The 22,497-nt window shown below is 46.6% G+C and overlaps 1 protein-coding gene across 7 annotated transcripts in view; it reads left to right on the forward strand.

Annotated features, from left to right (window-relative positions):
- The window catches only part of TBL1X (transducin beta like 1 X-linked), a 247,752-nt gene that overhangs the window by 170,388 nt on the left and 54,867 nt on the right, over positions 1-22,497 (forward strand). For 2 of the 7 annotated variants that reach the window (XM_025275792.3, XM_044936982.2), the window contains 2 exons: positions 5,296-5,383; positions 16,559-16,669. In XM_025275792.3, the coding sequence (XP_025131577.2) occupies positions 16,612-16,669 (58 nt within the window). In that variant the 5' untranslated portion in view covers positions 5,296-5,383; positions 16,559-16,611. The remainder of the gene's footprint in view (positions 1-5,295; positions 5,384-16,558; positions 16,670-22,497) is intronic. The other 5 variants (XM_044936984.2, XM_044936986.2, XM_044936981.2 and 2 more) reach the window with 4 other exon arrangements.

A 22,497-nucleotide genomic window follows, 5' to 3' on the forward strand; every position in this document is an offset into this window, starting at 1 on the left:
CTATTGTGCAAAGTGCTTCTGTGAATATTTGGGTGCATGTATCTCTTAGAATTAGGGTTTTCTCTAGATACATACCCAGGCTACCATCTGTGGGGTCGCACAGAGTTGGACACGCCTGAAGCGACTTAGCAGCAGCAGCAGCAGCATAACCAGGAGTGGGATTGCTGAATCCTATGGTAATTCTACTTTGAGTTTTTTTAAGGGGCCTCCTTACCATTCTTCTTAGGGGCCATACCAAATGCATTTCTGCCAACAGCGTACGAGAGTTGCCTTTTCTGCACACCCTCTCCAGCGTCTATTTCTGTAGACTTTTTGGTGATGGCCATGCGGACCTGTGTGAGGTGATGCATCGTTGTAGTTTTGATTTGAATTTGTCCAGTGATGAGCAACATCGAGCGTCTTCTCAGGTGCTCATTGGCTATCTGTATGTCTTCTTTGGAGGAGTATCTACTTTGGTCTTCTGGCAGTTTTTTTGGTGGAGTTGTTTGGTTTTCTGTTACTGAGTTGTATGAGCTATTCGTGTGTTTTGGAAACCGAGTCCTGTTGAATTGCAACCCAACCTGTAGGTTTTCTTTTTGTTTCGTTTACGGTTTCCTTTACTTGTGCAAAAAATCTTGTGAGTTCACTTCCTCTTTCCTCTCGGTTTTCCAATGCAGCAGTCATCAAGTCACGTGTTAGTCTTTTCTCAAAGCTCCAGTTCCCTGGCCCTTTCCTCTGGGAGGCTCTTTTCTACTTTCTCGTTAATCATGGACGTTTAAGTGACTATTGGAGGGAACTCAGACATAAACTGCTTGAAATCAGGGTGTTAGACCCCTGACAGTGTTGCAAAGGTTGCTTCCTTCTCTCTTTACTCTGCTGGTTTGTGATTGCAAAAAACAAGCCAAACTTGGAATCTCTTCACCTGTGCTTTGGAAAAGACTTAACATGTGACTTGATCACCTGGCCAGGTAATTTTTGATATCTTGGTGAGTTAAGAGTTAAGCATAAGCAGATAAATTGAAACTTGATACCGTGGAATCTCAGAGCTAGAAGGCACTTAACTGTATCTGCTGCTGCTGCTGCTAAGTCGCTTCAGTCGTGTCCGACTCTGTGCGACCCCATAGACGGCAAGCCCACCAGGCTCCCCCGTCCCTGGGATTGTCCAGGCAAGAACACTGGAGTGGGCTGCCATTTTCTTCTCCAGTGCATGAAAGTGAAAAGTGAAAGTGAAGTCGCTTAGTCGTGTCCAACTCTTAGCGACCCCCATGGACTGCAGCCCACCAGGCTCCTCCATCCATGGCATTTTCCATAGCTCCCCCCAAAAAAGACATTTTGTTTTTAACATTTCAACTGACCCTGATGAGCTGTTTATCCCTGAATGTAGAGTAGTACACTAGCCACAGTGAAGTATAAAGAGATGGTAGAAGGCATTGTTCTTGCTTTCAAAGTAGCTTACAGCCTCATAAGTAACAAGGGCAAATCAATAAGTTCACAGATCTTTTAATGTGAATTTTTTTTTAAAAACCATTTTACTCTGGCAGATTTCAAACATACTAAGAAATGAAGAGAATAATGGACTTCCAAGTATTCATTACAAAGCATCAGAAATTTTCAACATTTTGCTAAACTTTTTTCAGGACTCTTTTTATTATAGAAAACGTTTACATGTTACATGTATTTACATAAAAGAATAAGCCTATAAATTTCCTCTCATAATCTTTTATACTTGATTTTCAAGCCCTTCCACTCAAATTTCAATTTTATTTTGTTAAAGCCATTTCTCTTTTTTTGCAAACATGGATAGTCTTCTTTCAAATGAATGATGCAGTTTCTTCTTGCTTTCATTTGTACCTCATTAAGTGATGGGATTATCTGCTGAACCTTGAATGTTTTGGTATTCCTATTTTTTCCAGAGACTTTCTCTCTGTAATAGTTATTATTTTGCTTCATTGCTCTTAAATATTTTTTATCAGAATTTTTTTTTTTTTTTGGCTATGCTTCGAAGCATATGGGATCCTAGTCCCCTTACCAGGAAATGTGCCCCCTGCAATGGAAGCCCCCACTTATCAGAATTCATTGTTATTCCCATGCTCTTAATTCACTGAATGCCTTGAATTATTTTCAGTTGGATATCTGATGTTTTTGTGTCTCTTAGTGAACCATTTTCTCTATACAGAATCCGTAATTGACCTCGGTAACCCGTTTTAGATTGTGACAGTCTATGCTAAAGTGTCCCCTAGGTATTCCTTTCTGCATCTAAGGCCCGTGTGAAAGCGTTACTTCTAATATGGCACAGTAAGAATAAGGCAGAAGTCACAAAGAAAAGTGTCTACTTAGTCTACTGTCAAGTAGGTTTTTTCCCCTCCATTCTTGCCTCTTCGTAGGAAAGAATTAAAATGACAGACCAACACAGCTCAAGCAGGCAGGATTTATTAAGCAAGCCACACACAGGACAGTCTTCAGACAGGAGAGTGAACCCACACCTGTTGGAGTGGTCTAGTCTCATTTTTAGGTTTCCCTTTGTATACGTTTTTCTCTTCCCCTTGGCAGTTCCTTGGGCTCCTTTGGCTATTTCCCCTTGCAAAATAGGGCTTGTATCTGCAACCAATCAGGGAAGGGAATGCAATTAGGGTGTATGGTCAAGCCAATCAGGGAAAGGGGCGTGTTAGGCTTCTTCCCCCTCCAGAGCTTCTTATTCCAGGCCTCAAGTTTTCTTTTTCATAGGCTTTTTCCTTTCCTTTGTCTGCCCTGCACGTGGTTCTTCTAGTTGTCCCTTCCTCTGACTAGCATCTTGGACTCTGTTTCCCTAGTCTAACCTACGTAACACTAAAGTCTGTCCCATTAAAATGTAGTTTCTGGGTATTCGTAGCATTTGGGGGCCTGATCTGTCCACTGTGTGGAAGACTGTTCTGTGAGTTGTAGATGCTTAATGCTATGCCAGTTGTGTCCCTCCTCCGGTTGTGACAGTGAAAAATGTTTGCAGACATTGCCTAATATCCTGGAGTCCCCTGGGGCAGAGGACACAGCCACCCCTGGTTGAAAGCACCTGTGTTACCACCGTGGACGTGCCACGATGCTTCCATGTTTTTATTACGGGTTACTTGGCTCAGTCGGTAAAGAATCTGTCTACTATGCAGGAGACCTGGGTTCATTCCCTGGGTTGGGAAGATCCCCTGGAGAAGGGAATGGCAACCCATTGCAGGATTCTTACCTGGAGAATTCCACGGACAGAGGAGCTTGGCGGGCTGCAGTCTGTGGGGTCACAAAGAATCGGACATGCCTGAGGGACTCACGTTGTCACTTTCGTTGAATGTTTACCTTTGAGAATTAAGGAATATATTGCATTTGTTAAAGTCATTTGCATATCCCACAAATATTTTTCAGTCCCATGAATTCTTGCCAGCACGGCTTATGGATAGTGGTTCTCTTTGGTTGTTCATAATGGGAAAATCAGGAATGACAAGGTATTGGAAGGTCAGATTTCTCACTTTAACTTCTTATTTTTAGCAGTGAACTAATTAATTTGTCATGTTGCATAACCAGAATGTCATTAACCAAAGTCATATTTCACATGTTTTGTGTGTTTATAACACACAGATGATGTTAATTACTCTTATTGAATTTAACAACTTATATCAAAGATAACCTTCAATTTGTGAGTTACCATCTGTTTTGGACCAAAGAATAGGTCCAAATACTAAATACTGAAGCTTTTTTCTTTTCCTGAACAGCTTGTAATAAGAGCTGTTTATATATTAATTGCCTAATTGAATTATTGTGGATTTTAATGTTTTAATTTTCAAGCAATTGGGGGCTTATTGTGGTGACATCTGCTCATATTTTGATACTTTACGGTATTTAGCAGTCTCATCAGAAGGCTATTTTGGGTTTACAACACAGTTCTGGAAATAGTCAATTGCTTTCTGCGTCAGGTTACTCTCAGGAGTATTGTCCTATTTCATCTCTACTACAGAATTTATTTCATAATGAAATGCATTTTTATTTTATAAGAAAAGTCCATATTCCCTTGTCCCTGCTTCAGTCTAATGCCGTTAAATGTCTATTCAAACAACTGCAGAGATTTGTTTAAATCTTATTTTCCTTCAGCGGTAGATTTTTTTTTTTTTTTTTTTTTCAGTTTTTCTGGTTATTACTTTCATCTTACAGATCCTTATGATGTTTTAAAAATATACTGTAATGAAACTTAACGGCCTATGAACCTGCTTATAGAATCTTTTTAATCTCCTTTCTTTGAACAGTGTAAGTATAAACATAGCTCAGTGGGAATAATTTCCTTGAATTTCCTTAAAAACGTTTCAAGAGGTTCTGATTAATTCACTAATAAGAAACAGCTTCATTCATAGCCCTGCTTCTGAATTTGAATTACATTAAACCTGGCACCTTTTTATATCACTTAAGACTATGGAACAAGAATTTACAGAAAGTGGTAGTCATTTAATTTCCTCAGTTTTTGAGCGTGTGGATAATTTAAACCCTGTAGGAGCCTGGATTCACTCACAACCAAAGACATTTTGTAAGGAAGGAGGTACATATCCCTAAATAGATGCTGGTTGACTGCTTTGTATTTATGTTGACTGAAAAAAGCAAGTTTGTGATATGAAGGGTTATCTTGTGAGATATACCCCTGGCTTCTTTAGAAATCTGTGCAAATACAGAACTGCTCTGAAATGGAAATGTAGGAGAATAACAGCGGAAAACTTGAGACCTAGTAGTCAGGGCTTCCTTTTGCTTTATATTAGGAAGCCGAAGGGGGGAGGGGGGGAATGATTCTAATGTTTCCCTGTTTGCATGAGCACATAGCTGAGTGCATATCTACACACATGCATGCATGGCGTCATTATTGTAACATTGGCCCAAGCACTGTTTATCAACTTTCTGTGAAGCATCTTTCTTCTCTTTAGGGCGTGTACAGTTTAATTTATTGATTTTATATGATACATTCCCTAAAACAAAGATGTTTCACGTGGGCGTTCATTATCATTGAATGATAGCAGAACCCTTGTCTGCATTCAAACCAATGTTATTTACTTTGAGACGTTTTCCTTGTAAATCTCTGCATGTACCATAATGCTGATGGCTGGTTTTAATTACCTCCCTTTTTACCTTGCAAATAAAACTGCACAGTTTGGGTAAAAGTTGAAGATAGAGGGTATGAAACAGTAAAACGTGTTTGAGATTGACAAAGGAAAAGAAGAACAGGAGAGATCAAAGCTGAACAATTCCCAAAGAATTTTCAGGTTTATTTTGGTGGTTGTTGTTGTTGTTCTTTTTTTCAATCTCCTTGTTTCTCACCAGGCAGGTCCCAACACACACTTGGCAGTTCCTATGATCGGGTGCTGGGAGCCCACTGGTTCAGAGGTCTACACATGAAGTCACCCTAAAGGTACACCCCTGCGTTTGATCTTTGTTCTCTACCTGAAATTCGTTTCAAACAGAACTGCATTTTGCCAAAACTGAACACCTTCTGTTTTAAAATGATATATGTCTGAGGTCTTTCTTCTTGCTGAAGTTCAAGGTAATTGTTGTTTAATCGCTAAGTCATGTCTGACTCTTTGCGACCCAGTGGACTGTAGCCCACCAGGCTCCTCTGTCCATGGGATTCTCCAGGCACGAATACTGGAGTAGGTTGCCATTTCCTTCTCTATGAAGGTAATAGACAAAGCATTATTAAATAATGATGTGCTACTTACTTGATTCTTTAAGATGAATTGGGCTTTTTTACCTTCTAAGTATTTTGGGAAATTCTTACAGAGATGGGAATACCAGACCACCATACCTGGCTCCTGAGAAATCTGTATGCAGGTCAAGAAGCAGACAGTTAAAACCAGACATGGAACAGTGGACTGGTTCCAATCTGGGAAAGGAGTACTTCAAGGCTGTATATTGTCACCCTGATTATTTAGCTTATATGCAGAGTACATCATGCGAAATGCCAGGCTGGATGAAGCACAAGCTGGAATCAAGATTGCCGGGAGAAATATCAATAACCTTAGATACGCAGATGACATCATGCTTATGGCAGAAAGTGAAGAACTAAAGAGCCTCTTGATGAAAGTGAAAGAGGAGAGTGAAAAAGTTGGCTTAAAACTCAACATTCAGAAAATGAAGGTCACAGCATCTGGTCCCATCATTTCATGGCAGATAGGTGGGGAAACAGTGGAAACAGTGAGAGACTTTATTTTCTTGGGCTCCAAAATCACTGTAGATGGTGACTGCAACCATGAAATTAAAAGAGGCTTGCTCCTTGGGAGAAAAGCTATGGCCAACCTAGACAGTATATTAAAAAGCAGGGACATTGCCAACAAAGGTTCGTCTAGTCAAAGCTATGGTGTGTTCAGTAGTCATGTATGGATGGGAGAATTGAACCATAAAGAAAGCTGAGCACCAAAGAATGGATGCTTTGGAACTGTGGTGTTGGAGAAGACTTTTGAGAGTCCCTTGGACTGCAAGGAAATCAAACCAGTCCATTCTAAAGGAAATCAGTCCTGAATATTCATTGCAAGGACTGATGCTGAAGCTGAAAGTCCAATACTTTGGCCACCTGATTCCAAGAACTGACTCATTGGGAAAGTCCCTGATGCTGGGAAAGATGGAAGGCAGGAGGAGAAGGGGACAACAGAGGATGAGATGGTTGGATGGCCTCACCGACTCGATGGACATGAGTTTGAGCAAACTCTGGGTGTTGGTGATAGACAGGGAGGCCTGGAGTGCTGCAGTCCATGGGGTCGCAAAGAGTTGGATACTACTGTACTGAACTGAACATGAAGCTGAATATGGAACCAGCTATTTTAAACTTTTTGGAGCAGATGACAGCTTCTAAAATCAATCCCTCTCATCACCATTATGAATTAAAATTAAGCAGCAAAATTGATTATAATTGAGGGCATGAGGCTGTATCTTATTTGGCTTCTGTATCTTAATTCTTTGCTTTGTTAGTTTCTTAATATAATTTGTCTATCTGCAAATTGATTTCCTACTTAACCTTGAAAGTTATTAGAAAAACATGTAGCTTACTATCGATAGATCTAGTGCGATGATAAGGTATACCCAGAGGAAGAAACCAAACAATCATAGATGCACAGACATCAAGAATGGAAACCCAGGGAGTTCCTTGTGGTTCCAGCGGTTAGGACTCTGCACTTTCCATTACAGGAGGCGTGGGTTCCATCCCTGGTCAGGGAACTATGATCCCAAAAGCCTTATGACCCCCCCCAAAAAATGAAAAACCAGAGTTGAAGCCCACATCTCAACCTAAAGCTGATGGTTCCCCTCTCCACCCTCTATCAAGAAGAAGGACAGTTAATATTTTGGAAGATGGACTTTTAGGGTTTGATTTTATCCTTTATTTTTTTGTGTTTTCTGGTTCTTTGTTTTAATGAAAAAAAAAAAAAAAAAACACTGATAGAAGTTTTGTTATTTTTAAAAACATAAAAGATGGAAATTTGCAGAAGATTTTTTGCTGTACTGCTTTAAAGAGAAGCAATCAGAAGTAAGATGATAGGCCCAAATTTAACCACAGGAACTATCGTATGTGGTATTTTTGTTTAAGACCAAACATGTACGTGTAGCAAGGTAAATATGTACCGTTGGCCCATGGGTTTGAACTGCACCGGTCCACTTATACGTGGATTTTTTTTTTTTTCCCCAGTAAATACCTAACTGCTGGTGCACAGTTTGTGAGTGAATCCACAGATGAGGAACCATGGATATGGAGGGCCCCCTGTAGTTATAAGGGGATTTTCACCCCAAACTCCATTTTGTTCAAGGGCCAGCTGTATTAGAATTTCAATATTTTACTTAATTATCTGGAAGGGGTAGTTTGGTTTTTTTAAAAATGAAAAACGAGAAAAGGTTGAGTCTGTGGCATCAGATGTTCAGGTTGTAGCATGAGTCTTTTAATGGCCAAAGAATATTCCGTTTGTATGGATGGACCACTGTATGCTGTTTATCCATGCAGCAGCTGATGGACATTGGAGTTGTGTTGACTTTTATTGAGTTGTTCAGAAGAGCGCTGCCGTGACCATTCGTGTATAAATTTTATCTGGATGTGTACCTTCATTTTCTCTTGGGTATGTACCTGAGAGGAGAATCGCTCGGTCCTATGGTAACTCTGTTTAACGTTTGGAAGAATCATCCCAGCTTTTCCAAAGTGGCTGCACCATCAGTCGGTATTTTTAAAACGCAATTGAGTCATAGTTTAAATGTCAGAGGGAAGAGGCGGGCGAGAAGGTCTGTTGCTCATCCGTGTCTTGATTGAGTCTGCACTCAGTATTCAGGGAACACATGAGCTTTGAGTGAATTGAATTGAGCGCACACATTGACTTCCTGCTGTGAGTTGGGCATTGGTGTTCAGCTTCACAGGTGACTCTGGAAATTTGTGCAGCCGTTGATGATTCCCTGTGCGATTTCGACATGCGGATGCTCGTTTGGCATTATGCTGGGGAAAGGCATTGCTGCTCACATACCACAGTGCCCGTGGTGCCTCTGTGACCGTGAGCTTCAGAGTCATCTGCAAATCACAGCCCTTTCTCTCTGCGCTGAGTGCTGGGCGTCAGAAAGTGAGGGCTCGTGTCTGTTCCTGTTGTTGTTCATTCGCCAAGTTCTATGTGACTCTCTGCAACCCCATGGACTGCAGCACGCCAGGCTTCCCTGTTCTTCATCATCTCCCAGAGTTTACTCAAATGTTCATTGAGTCGGTGATGCCATCCAACCATCTCATCCTCTGTCGTCCCCTTCTCCTCCTGCCTTCAATCTTTCCCAGCATCAGGGTCTTTTCCAATGAGTCAGCTCTTCGCATCAGGTGGCCAAAGGATTGAAGTTTCAGCTTCACCATCAGTCCTTCCAATGAACACCCAGGACTGATCTCCCTTAGGATGGACCGGTTGGATCTCCTTGCAATCCAAGGGACTCTCAAGAGTCTTCTCCAGCCCCCCAGTTTTAAAGCATCGATACTTCGGTACTCAGCCTTCTTGATGGTCCGACTCTCCCATTCATACAGGACTACTGGAAAAACCATAGCTTTGACCAGACGGACCTTGGTCTGTTCCCGTTTGACTTAGCCTAGTTTCAGCAGGTCCCGCCTCGGAAAGTGACGGACACGCAGCAGATGATGGCTTTGGTGTCTTCTTGGCTCTTCATTTCAGAACCACCAGTGGGTTATGCCCGAGGAGCATCCACATTCTTAGGGCATCACCCTCAGGTTCCCAGGCAGGAAGATTTCCGGCTGGAAAACGACAAGACGGGCGTGTTCTAATGTAGAGAGGGGAGAATCTTCGGGGGAGTGAGGTTGGCAGACGTTTTCCATCAAGGGCCAGAGAGTAGATGTTGATAGCTGATGCTTTGTGGGCCCCGGGGTCTCCGTTGCTTTCCTCTGCCTTTGCCCTGTGAGAACCGCTACTGATCATACACAGATGAACGAGTGTGGCTGAGTGACATCAGTAATACTTAGCCGACGGGCACTGGAATTCCAATGTCATTGCAATTTCAGGGGTGGCAAAATAGGATTGTTTTGATTTTCCTTGCAACCATTTAGAAACAGAGACACCGTGGATAGCTCCTAAGCCTTACGGAAGGTGGGCGACGTGTGAATCTGCCTGTGGGCCGCAGTGCGCCAGCCTTGACCTCAAGAAAGACACCCATTTTATTTCTCTGTCTTCTGACTGTGACCTTTGAGTTGAAGGGCCTCTGACATGCAGCTCTGCGAGGTCCATGGTGAGCTTAAGACAGCATCCACATTGTGGTTTCTCTGGTGGCTCAGGTGATAAAGAATCCGACTGCAGGGCAGGAGACACGGGTACGATCCCGGGGTTGGGAAGATCCCCCTGGAGGAGGGCATGGCAACCCCCCTCCATGAACATGATTCTCCTTGCCTGGAGAATCCACACGGACAGAGGAACCTGGCGGGCTATAGTCCATGGGGTCGTAAAGAGTCAGGCACAGTCGAAGTGACTAACACTTTATTACTAAGTTGTGGTTGCTTGGCCAGCACCCTGCAGTTGCTCATGGACTTTAGGAATTATAGGGCCTTCCATGGGCAGTGTGGCTCTGGATGTCTGTTACGAGCCTTCCCCAGGGGACATTTGATCATGTCTGGAGACCTTTGAGGAAGATGTTTGCTGCTGACACCCAGTGGGTGGAGACCAGGGATGTTGTTTATCATCCTCCAGGGCGTTGGGGAACCCATCACAGAGATCCATGTGGTCCTGAGTGTCCACAGTACCGAGACTGACGACCCCTCCCTGGTCCCATCAGTATTTCTTTCTGTGTTTTGATCTGCTCACTCCTCTGGCTGTGGGAATTTCACCTGCCGAGCGTTGGATGACAAAACTGAATGCCTTCCGCTTGCTGATTTAAGTGTCAAAGGACACTCTTGGGATACTCGGCTTCACGATGCATTTAGTATTTTTCTTTTACGTGGTGTGTTGTTGTTGTGTGTGTATGCGTGTTCACTCATGTCCAACTCTTGGAGACCACATGGACTGTAGCCCACCAGGCTCCTCTGTCTGAGGGATTTCCCAGGCAAGAATAGTGGAGTGGGTCACCATGCTCATTTAAAGCTGAAGCATCACAATGTACTTTTGTTGTCGTTGTTCGGTCGCTCAGTCGTGTCCGACTCTTTGCAGACCCCATGGACTGCAGCACGCCAAGCCTCCCTGTCTATTGCTGACTCCCGGAGTTTACTCAGGCTCCTGTCCATTGAGTCGGTGATGCCATCCAGCCATCTCATCCTCTGTCGCCCCCTTCTCCTCCTGCCCTCAATATCTCCCTATTTTAGCACCAAGGTTTTTGAGACACAGGCTAACTCAGAGGGCAAAGCATCGCCTGCCTTTATATTCACAGACAAAGCCACAGGGTTTTTTGTTTGTTTGTTTGTTTCAAAACTCTAGAGACCACATTACAGGAGTCGATGACCTCACTTAGGACTCCACCTACCACAGAAAAGAGAACCATCCAGGCCAAGATAAATCTTGCGTATGTGGCTTAAAATCACTGTGTCTGAGAGCTTTCGTAACCAGCCTGTGTATATTCCTGTGATTTGTCAGAGGGCCTAGTGCAGAGACTGTCATTCCAGCCCCTTGGTCTCAGATAATTAAAGTCTGTAAATTAATTTACGGACTAATCGGAAGCCTTAGCTGGCAGACCCACGTCCTCCAGCAAAGAAGGGAAAGGGCATTTTTACACTGAAGCTGTCCATATCTCCCGAGGCACTTAGCTGCAAAAGCTTGGGCACCTGAGCTTGCATTTCACCTCGTGGATGGAAGGCTGTAAAATGAAACGGTGCTGTCGGACTTATGTGTGTGTCTGTCTCTCTGCCATGCAGACCTTACTTAGCAGTGGCTTGCTATCATCGGGGTGAACTTTTTTAGGAAGGTTTCCCTCTGGACCTGCCTCCCGATGAGGCAGAGAAGTGTGGGGTGGGCAGGGTGTGCGGCTCAGAGGGTTCGAGACGGGGACCCATGGCTGCTCGGGAGGGGGACACGTGGTCTTGGCCGCACGTCTGGGCCAGGACGTCCCGTCCTCTCGCGTCTCCATGCTTCGTGCCTGTGTGCAGAGAGTCGGAACAAAGCTAACCAACCAGCCACTAATGAATCCGGGCCGGCACATAGGCTCAGAAAGGCCCCTTTCTGAAGGCCTCACCCTGGGGGTGTTTTTTGATTTCTGTGAAGCGCGTCATTATTTTTCTAACCCGAGGAGGCTCCCTTCTCCTTGCTGTCTCAACCCTGCCAATTTCTCTCCTCCTTAGCTGGGTTGTTCTCATACTGATTTCTGAAGACGCTGCCAGATTTTAATTACATCCTAATGAATGTGACTGCAGTTCACGTTTGTAGGAGGAAATTAGGGGAATACTGAAAAGGCACGCCACACGTACACGGATTTAAGTCCAGCATCATCCCAGCCCTGGAGAGACTGGTGTATTTTATTTTACTGTTTACATTTTAGAGGGTACCTATTATTTGTACGTGTGTGTTTGTGTGTGTGTGTGGTTTGTGTGGTTTAGTTGCTAAGTCGTGTCTGACTATTTGCAACCCCATGGACTGTAGTCTGCCAGGCTCCTCTGTCCATGGAATTCTCTAGGCAAGAATACTGGAGTGGATTGCTATTTCTTTCTCCACGGGATCTTCCCCACCCAGGGATCGAACCTGGGTCTCCTGCGTGGCAGGCAGATTGCTTACCCACTGAGCCACCAGGGGAGGCCTTGTGTGTGTGTACAAAATGAAACTTAGGCACACGTGCATTCCATTTGAAGCCTCCTTTTTTTTTTTTCATGTAGCACTGTATCATGGACATCATCGCCGGTCATGAAAATCCTTTTGAGGACTGCAGTCTTACTAGGTTACTTCATTCTCTTATTCAAATGGTGGCGCTGGTGGTTAAGAACCTGCCTGCCAATGCAGGAGACGTCAGAGACGTGGTTTAAGTCCCTGGGTTGGGAAGATCCCCTGGAGGAGAACAGGGCCACCCAGTCTAGCATTCTTGCCTGGAGAATCCCATGGACAGAGGAGCCTGGCGGGCTGAGGTAATAGGGTTGCAAAGAATCAGACATGCTGAAGCAAGCTAGCACGCATGCATGCCACTGCTGGGCATGTGAACTCTGGTGAGGAAAGAATACTTCTTTGATTATGTTTATAATTTTGGACCATTGGGCTCCCAAGTAAATAAATATAACTATAAAATTAGTGAAAAATCTTACCTTTGGGGAGACTCTTTTTCTCACTGTAGAATAATAAGCATGCAAATACTCTTTAGTAAAATGAAGATAAGTCTGTGGGGGAAGAAAAGAAGGTGAAACCACTGTTGACATTTTCTTGTTTTCTGTCCAATCTATTCTGTGTGTATATTCTGCAATAACTGAAGTCCAACTGTAAAAGCCATCATTTATTGAATAGTACTGTCTTTGGACAACAACAAAAGTTTGCAGTCGTTTTCCACCAGTTACGTGGCGGCTTTGTTTCAGTTAATGCAAGAAGAGCAGCTGTGCAACCTGATGAAACAGGCTTGCTTCCTCCCCACCTTAGTCTCCAGCAGTGTGTACAAGAGCATTTATATGTAAATGTTGACGCACACATTAAACTTCTAGTCTCATAACTGGCCACTGGAAAACACAGTTTCCGTTTGAAAAGAGAGCAATGTTATGGACTTCCCTGGTGGCTCAGTCGGTAAAGAATCCACTTGCAGCACAGGAGACCCAGGTTCAATCTCTGAGTTGGGAAGATCCCCTGGAGGACGAAATGGCAACCCACTCCAATATTCTTGCCTGGAGAATCCCATGGTCAGAGGAGCTTGGTGGGCTACATTCCATGGGGTCACATAGAGTTGGACACAACTGATCGGCTAAACTACCCCCACTATTATGGAGAAGGGAAGCCAGGAGGTGAGCCCTACTACATTGCAGTCGGCAGAGAATTTGTGAAAGCGCCTTGCTGCAATGAGGTCATTTATAGCAGATTTTCCAGCAGCTCTGGCTTTGCACCCTTACTTCGTGTGGAATCAAGTCCCAGAGCCCTGAGCCTCGTCCAGAAGATCACCTTACGCGATGCATTCTTCCGGTGTCCAGGCCAGCAGACTCAGAGCAGAGACAAGACCTCAGACCGACTTTTTCTTCCATCCCTGGAGAACGACAGAAGGGGCTGCATGAGAGGATGTTATAAGACCGCGTCCTAACGGCACCGATTTGCTAAGAGAGAAACTTCTGCCATGGATGATATCACTCTGAACACCATGCTCCCCACCCTGGAGTGACTGTGAGCTTGTTCCATCACTGTTTCTGAACCAGGCTCCCCGCCCGTGGGCAGGGAAACTCACTCGCCCTGTCTGTCTTCATCTCCCAGAGCCGACGCTCAAGTGGCTCTGTGGTCATTACATCCTTTAAGATCATCACAGAGCAGGTCAGATTGTGTTGTTTGGGGAGCGGTCCTGTCCCTTCCTAGAGTATGAGAGCATATTAAATACTGTACACACAGTACAGCCAAACCCTTACACCATTTCCCGCTCCCTTTAAAAAAAAAAAAAAAAAAAAAAAAAAAAACTATTTTTTTTAAACTTTGTACTTGGTATTGGGGTGCAGCCGATTAACAACATTGCCGTAGTTTCTGGTGGAAGGCAAAAGGACTCAGCTGTACATTAAATGTATCCCTTATCCCCCAAACTCCCCTCCCATCCAGGCTGCCACATGACATTGAGCAGAGTTCCCTGTGCTGTCCAGCAGGTCCTTGTTGGTTCTCCATGTTAAACACAGCAGTGTGTCCATGTCCATCCCAGACTCCCTGACTATCCCTTCCCCCATCCTTCCCCCTGGTGACCATAAGGTTATTACAGAGCACTGAGCAGAGTTCCCGGTGCTGGACAGCAGGTCCTTGCTGGTTCTCCGTGTTAAATACAGCCGTGTGTCCATGTCCATCCCAAACTCCCTAACTGTCCCTTCCCCCATCTTTCCCCCGGTGACCATAAGGTTATTACAGAGGATTGAGCAGAGTTCCCTGTGCTGTCCAGCAGGTCCTGTTGGTTCTCCATTTTAAGTATAACATCATAGACATGACTTCTCTTGCAACTGAATTTTGAACTGTTTTATGATTATGGTTATAAGAGTTTTTTGCCACGTGGAAAGTAAGTTATTAAAAAAAGAAAAATACCGTAAATAATCTTCCCTTCAGCTTCCTGATGGATTTCAGCCCCCCAGTGGTTATTTATGTTGGAACACTCATGTTAAGCAGGAAGTCTCCAGACGTGTCATCAGCTCACACTGATTTTTTATTCTTCTGAAACCAGAACAGTGAGGGAATGTGTGGTTTTTACCACACAATGAAGACGGTCATTTCCTTTCTGCCCAGTCACAACCACAAAGATCTCAGATCTACCTTATGGGAGGTGCCTCCGATGAGAACTCTGGAGAAGGGAATGGCAACCTGCTCCAGTATTCTTGCCTGGGAAATCCCATGGACAGAGGAGCCTGGCGGGCCACGGTCCCTGGGGGTTGCAAAGAGCCAGGCACGACTGAGCATACACATGCATGAATCAAAACTGGGTCAGGCAAGAAAACAAACACCATGTCACTAATCAAGATCCCATTTTTCTTGTTGTTTTTGGAGGCGTGTTCCTGGGGGAAGGGGGTGGTCTCTCTGGTTTGAGGATGCTTGCAGGGGGGGCGGAGTAGGATTAAGAGCCCTCCTGCGTCTCTGCGGTGCTCGGGGCCCTGGTCTGGAAGTGGGTGTAGAAGCATGTCATCCTCACCACCTTTCCGTAGGAGAGGGAGGGCAGCAGTTCTTAGCATCCGCAGCTGGCATAGGTGGAAAACTGAGGCCTGCGGTCCACAGCTGCATAGGGATGAAGGTGCAATCAGCATTCGTCCTCCTGCCGCAGCCTCAAGCCCCCCCACACCCTGAGTGCCATGTTCTCTGTTCTCCTTGGTGCCCTCAGGACATGATTCCCTTACCTCCAGCCCATCAGTCCTTGGAGGTCCGAACCATTGCCCTGGGGTTCCCCTAACTTCATTGCAGCCAGCACAAGCGTTTCCCTGGAGGAGGGCATGGCAACCCACTCCAGTATCCTTGCCTGGAGAATATCCCAGGGACGGAGGAGCCTGGCCGGGGCTACACATAGTCCATGGGGGTCGCAGAGGGTCGGACACGACTGAAGCGACTTAGCACGCACAAGCATTCTGAGCTCTGTAAGAATCCTGCTTGGCCGATGACACAGGCCATCTCAGAGTCCACGGTCCGGGCACACAGGCTGGTCTGCCTGCCCCTGGGTCCTGCTGAGCACTCGGTTCATCCTTGAAGATGCCATGGTCTTGGCCAGTCTGCCGCAGAAGCAAACGCTGTCGGTTCGCTCTGTGTCCATGGGGCGGCTTGCTGACTCCCCGCCTCCTAATAGAAGTCATGTCTCCTTGTCGATGACTCAGCTCCTCGCTGTGTGTCTCGGGGCCATGTGCACCCTGTCGGTTCGGTGGACGTCAGGTTCAGCGTGGAACTTCGATGCGTGGGAGGTTGCTGGCAGTCAGTGGTGCTGCAGACCCACAGGTGTGACCAGGGCCACGTGGTCACCCCACCTGGGGGTGTTGGCAGGACTGTAATCTTCCTCGTCTGTCCAGGGAAGGGCCAGCCGGTGCAACCAGCCACCTTCTGTCCCGGGGTTCCACTGAAGCTCGGTACCAACCGCTGCCGGATCTTCATTGTATCAAGTCGCGGTGTTTGTCCTCATTTTCTGGTGCCCCTGATTTTGCCTCCGTTAATGTGGTTTATAGATGAGTCCGTGCCAGCATTATAAAACGTATCAGCTCATGTTTTGGGGGATACTTTTCACCTGTACGTTTATATGTTTAGGTAATTATAAAAGCTTTATGTCACCAGGAAATACAGGGGAAGATTTTCACCCGTATGTGTATGTGTTTAGATAATTATAAAGTCTTTATGTTACCAGAACGTACGGCAGGAATCCGGCATTAGTTACCTCCTGAGTATTACATGTGTCAGTTGTTTTCCTAAAGAAACGCGGTCGAGGAGGAACACGCAGGCAGTGTCTGAAACGTCTCTCCGCTTTCTCCTCTCGCCTTTTCTGACAGAGGGTGGTGGCTGCTGCTTCATAAAGACCTCATCCCCACGAGGTGAGGCTAAGATGAGCATTACCAGTGACGAGGTGAACTTCCTGGTGTACCGATATCTCCAGGAGTCAGGTAAGAAGCCGGCTTCCTGCCCGGAGCGGCAAAAAAACACCTTCCAACACGCCACCTGCAGGGCCAGCAACCACGGATGGAAAACGCGGTCTATAGGGAAGAGAGAGCTCTGGATGCTCTCATTCAGAGGACTGAAGGGAGGCGGAGAAGGGGCTGGGCTGTCCTGCTCTTGGGGCGGGATGAGGGAATGTGTTCTTGTTTGTGCTGATATTTCTGTTCACCTGAAGCCAGCCTGGAATGAAGATCAAGTGAAGGGAAAGTGAAAGTCACTCAGTCCTGTCCAACTCTTTGCGATGCATGGACTATCCAGTCCATGGGATTCTCCAGGCCAGAATACTGGAATGGGTGGCCTTTCCCTTCTCCAGGGCATCTTCCCGAACCGAGGAATTGAACCCAGGTCTCTTTAAATTGCAGGCAGATTCTTTACTGTCTCAAGCCACCAAGGAAGTACCTCTAATAAAGTGAAGTCTAGTGTTAGTCACTTAGTCTTGTCTGAGTCTTTGTAACCTGAACACCTATCGCGGACCAGGCTCCTCTTTCCATGGGATTTTCCAGGCCAGAATACTGGAGTGGGTGGCCTTTCCCTTCTCCAGGGGGATCTTCCCCACCCAGGGATACAACCCAGGTCTCCCACACTGCAGGCAGATTCTTTACCAGCTGAGCCACAAGGGAAGCCCATTACGATCAACAGCAGTTGTCTTAGATATGGTGAGGGGCGGGGAGTATTTGGTGTTCTGGGTCCCCATCCTCAGGAGGGCATTTGTGGTCTGGTGTATACATATGGTGCATCTATATGGGGGTGGGGCGGTTGGTGTTCTTGGCTCCGACCATAGGGGAGGGTATTTATGGGCTGGTGTATGCATATGGTGTATATACGTGGGGAGGTGGAGTGATTGGGTATTCTCAGCCCCCACCATAGGGAAGGCATTTGTGGGCTGATATATAAATATGGTGTGTGTTTGTGTGTGAATGGGGTGATAGGTGTTCTTGGCACCCACCATAGGGAGGGTATTTATGGGCTGATGTATACATTTGGGCTTCCCTGGTGGCTCAGCTGGTAAAGAATCCGCCTACAATGCAGGAGACTTGGGTTGGGAAGATCCCCTGGAGAAGGGAAAGGCCACACACTCCAGTGTTCTGGCCTGGAGAATTCCATGGACTGTATAGTCCATGGGGTCGCAAAGAGTCGGACACGATAGAGCGACTTTCACTTCACATACATATGGTGTATATATATATGGAGGTGGGGTGATCTGAGTGTTCTCAGCCCCCACCATAGGGAGGGCATCTGTGGGCTGGTGTATACATATGGTGTATATACATGGGGAGTGCGGTGATTGGATGGTCTCAGCCCCCACCATAGGGACGGCATTTGTGGGCTGGTTTTTTGTGGACAGCATTTATATGCTGGACGACATACAGTGTATGCATATATATGGGGGTGGGATGTTTGGTATTCTTGGTCCCGGCCACAGAGAGATCATTTGTGGGCTGGTTACAGATCCGTGTACAGAATTGGTGTGGGCTAACTCAGTGGTTTGGCTTGAACAGAAATGCACCATCCCAGCGCCGTGGAGGACAGCAGTCCGAAACAGGGTGCCAGCTGGCTTGCTTTCTTCCCGTGACTGTCTGCCTCACGGGGGTCTGCTCTGGCCTGTCTGCCAGCTTCAGCTGGACCGTGTTTGGCACTCCTTGCTTCGTAGGCACTTCGTCCCCCGAGACCTGCCTTCCCCTTCACGCAGCGTTCTCCCTGTGTGCGTGTCCCTCTCTGTCCACGTTTGTCGGATTTCTCCTTTCTGTAAAGACACAGTCGTACTGGATTAGGGGGCTCACGGTATTCCAGGACAAACTCGTCTTAACAGATGACATCTGCAGGGACCCTCTTCCAAGCACCGTCACATTCTGAGCCGTACCGTGGGCTAGGACTACCAGCCTATGCAGTTGCAGCGGACACAGTTCGAGCTGTAACAGTCGGTTCTGTGCATATTGAAGCTTGATTCACTTTGTGTCACATTTTCTGTAGTCTGCAAATTGATTATTTGAGAAAGAAGCCAGTTCTCACATCCCACTTCCGCACATGCTATCACTGAGGGTGATCCAAGTGTGAGTCCCTGGGTCCAGACTCTTTCAGAATCAGCCCAGAAGGGTGAGATGGGCCAGTCTTGCAGGCGACCCAAATGGCTCGATTCTGATCCTCGAACAAAAAGGATAAAATACGTGGGGCGTGCCACATGTTATAAATAAACCTCTCACCACGCAAGCCTGAGATCTCTGTTTCTGCTGTCCACCCTAGCTAGCATTATTCATGAAGAGTACACCTTCTTTCTACATGTACATTTGACCATTTGGATTAGCTCTTGCTAGATATTTCCTATGAAAAAAATGATGAGCAGAACAAAATATGTACCACCTCATCCCTCGTCAATCAGGGAAGTCACACCCATGGCTCTGATAACTTAACCTCGGAAATTAACCAGGAAATCTCTCACCTGGAGTCCAAGTGTCCTCCCAGCACTGATCTCATAGATTCCCAGAGATGTCTGCAGATGAAAATTCCACGTACCAAACCCTGCCTCCCTGAAGACTTCCAGCTTGGAACTCAGGATTCTTTCCCTTTAGAAACACCTGCACAAAAATAGGCTGAAAAAGTGCGGTCCAAATGTGTAAACAATCTTAAGGTGAAATTGCCATCCCTCTGTGAACATCAGGGTAAATAGAGACTTGGGAAAGAAAACTTTTGTGTAACCTAGAGAAAGGTTTCTCCCGGTGGGCAGTCCCTGGGGCCCCCCAGGGGCAAGAGCGTTGCTGGCCTCTTTGAATAAACACAGAAATGTCTATCCCTCCCCCCAGAAAAGCGAGCCTTCCTTTTTTAGGATTTGTTTACATTTGTCTCACATTTGTTGAGAAACTTTCTGTAACCAGGCGACTGAGAAAGGAGCCTTGGGAGACGCAATGTATTCCATCAATGCCGATTGTGTGTAGCATCTGCTGAGCGGCTGTTGTAATTTGTCAGAGCCTCGAGTAGAATCCCATAGATCGAGTAGGGAGTTAAGAGATGACTGTGTGTTCCTCTGACAACTGTGTGCCCCCGGGAACTGCCTCTGGTACCCCCCACGAGGGCATACTCCAAAGAAGTAACGCCTAATGTTAAGCGTTCATTGTGGGATTGTTTAACATTTATCTCAAATCCTCACGCTTTGGTTAGGTGGTGGTTTAATTGCTCAGTCGTGTCTGACGTTTTGCAACCACATGGGCTGTAGCCCACTAGGCTCCTCTGGCCATGCGGATTCTCCAGGCAAGAATACTGGAGTGGGTAGCCTTTCCCTTCTCCAGGGGATCTTCCTGACCCAGGGATCGAACCCAGGCCTCCTGCACTGCAGGCAGATTCTTTACTGACTGAGCCACCAGGGAATTTACTGAGCAACCATCAAGTGGACAGAGCATGTTCTTGGCTTCATAACGTCTCCTTTCTAGCTGAAAGGAAGGAAGGGAAGGGAAGGAAGAGGGCGGAAGGGGAAGGAAGAAGAGGGAATGAAGGAAGGAAGAGGAAGGAAGGGACAGGGAAGAAGGGGAAGGAAGGGGGAGGAAGGGGAAGGAAAAGAAGGCAGGAAGGAGAAGGAAGGACTCTCCTGATCAAGTATCTGTGCTGTGTCTCCTTTACCAGCATCAAACCCATCATCCATAAATTCTCTGTCACGCTAGGTGACTCACTCAGCTCTTCCCAGTGTGGCTTCTACACTAGGGGTTTGAAAGTTCCATTTCTAAGTCTTTAGTCGTGTCACCCCCCCAGGCTATGTGTGTAGAAGGTGTGTGTGCAGGAGGTTGGGAGACGGTGGGGAGGACCCTGCAGGGAGGCAGACCTCTGGATCTCTGAGGGGGCTCTGCTGTTAGCTGTACAACCAGGCAGTGGGTAGACCCAGAATATTCCAGCCCGCCTTGAGGCACAAGTTCTCTGCCACCGCAGGGGCTGGGCTGGTGCAGTCGGGCAGCACATGTGCCGGTCAGGATGTTCGGGGCTGCAGGGAAAACGGTGCCCATCAGAACATTGATTCCTCATGCACCCCACCCCACCAGACAGCTGGGAGGTGCGGTACGGAAGCAGCACTTGCCTGAAAGTATTACGACAAAATGCACATCACATCTCTGCAAACTCAGGAAAAGTATCTTGAGAAGGGGCTTCCTTTTCTGCCCTCAAGAGGCAGAATTCACATCATCTAGGGTTCCTGTGTGGCCTCCCTCCGCCCTGCGGTGGATTCCACAGCCTCTAAGGCAGAGGGGATTTCATGGCATCACTGTTGTCTAAAGCAAGGGCCGTGCCTGTGCAAGGTGGTGTCTGGATGCTATTGTTTATGGTTGCTCCTCCTGGCATCCAGATGAAGAAGATCGGTTAGTGAGCAAGGCTTTTTTTTTTTTTTTTTTTTTTTTTTTTTTCAGTTCAACTGGAGATTTTGAGCAGCCCCAGCAGCAAAGTGGCTTGGTTGCGCTTTTATTTTTTGCATGAGTTGCGGCAGTCTGCTTTGGAGGGCTAAGAGTCCATCGGCCTCTGCCTCTTGGGGGTTCATCATGTGGTCACTTTTGCCATCCTGATGATTTTTAAGAAGCCGATTGAGGCAGAGCGTCTCTGCCACCCAGCCCGTCAGTTCCCTTCATGGTCAGTGTCCAGCTTCTCCATCCTTCCGCACCTTCATCTCTACCATGTTTTGTTTTTTTTTTTTACATAGAGTATAATTTTCACGCCAGAAAATTGACCCTTTTTAGAATACAGATGTTCAGAGTGATAGAAACACCTGCACAGACAAGATATGGAATGCTTCCACCACCCCAAAAACTCCCCCTTTGTAGTCTACCCCTCACCCCACCGCAGCTGCTGGTACCACTGGTCTGCTTCCTGGCACTGGAGTGTTGCCTCTGCGATTGTGACTGAGAAGCGAATCTCTGCAGCGTGTACCCTTGAGAGTCTGGCTTTTCTGACTCAGTGCATCTGAGATTGGGTAACGCTGGTGCATACTTGAGTAGTACTTCCTTTATATGCTACATGGTCTTCCATTTCCTACGGGCTTCCACAGTGGTAAAGCACTCGCCTGCCAATCAGGAGATGCAGGTTCAATCCCTGGGTCAGGAAGATCCCCTGGAGGAGGGCATGGCAACCCACTCCAGTATTCTTGCCTGGAGCATCCTATGGACAGAGGAGCCTGGCAGGCTACGGTCGCCAAGAGTTGGACATGACTTAAGAGACTGAGCCTGGCCCAGTCTTCTGTTTTATGGATGCAGGGCGGTTAGTCGTTTGTCCCGTGGAAGAGCATTTAGGTGCTTTCCAAGCTATGACTAAGGCGCCTAGGGGCATTTGCACATAGGCTTTTGTGGTCTGGGGTTTTCCTTTTTCTTGGGCGGCTGTCTGGGAGGCACACTGCTGGACCAGGTGACAAAAGTGGGTTCAGTTTATCAGAATCTACCGCGTCCGCTTCGGTCTCACTCGACAGCAAGGCAATTCACAACCGCTGGTGGTTTCATATCTTATAGATTTCATTCCCGCCACAGAGCTATTGATAATCAGTGCCTGGGGCGCAGGGAATATTGGAAAATACGTAAAAAGACATTGGTCCCCTGCAGATATATCTGCACGATACTGATGAAATGCTAACGCTTCCTCTCAGGGTTTGAAATTAGCCTCTGCGAACCTGTTACCGGGGTCGTGGTTCCCATGGATCCGCTGAGTGGGACAGGGTCCACACGTGCCCGCCTGCTTCTCCTGATCCAGTGCACCCTTCTGCAGAAAACTGGGTGGGAGACGCTGGGTGGAATGCTAGGTAGACAGCAGGTAGATGCTG

This window comes from Bubalus bubalis, chromosome X (genome assembly GCF_019923935.1).
Source record: "Bubalus bubalis isolate 160015118507 breed Murrah chromosome X, NDDB_SH_1, whole genome shotgun sequence".
NCBI lineage: Eukaryota > Metazoa > Chordata > Mammalia > Artiodactyla > Bovidae > Bubalus > Bubalus bubalis.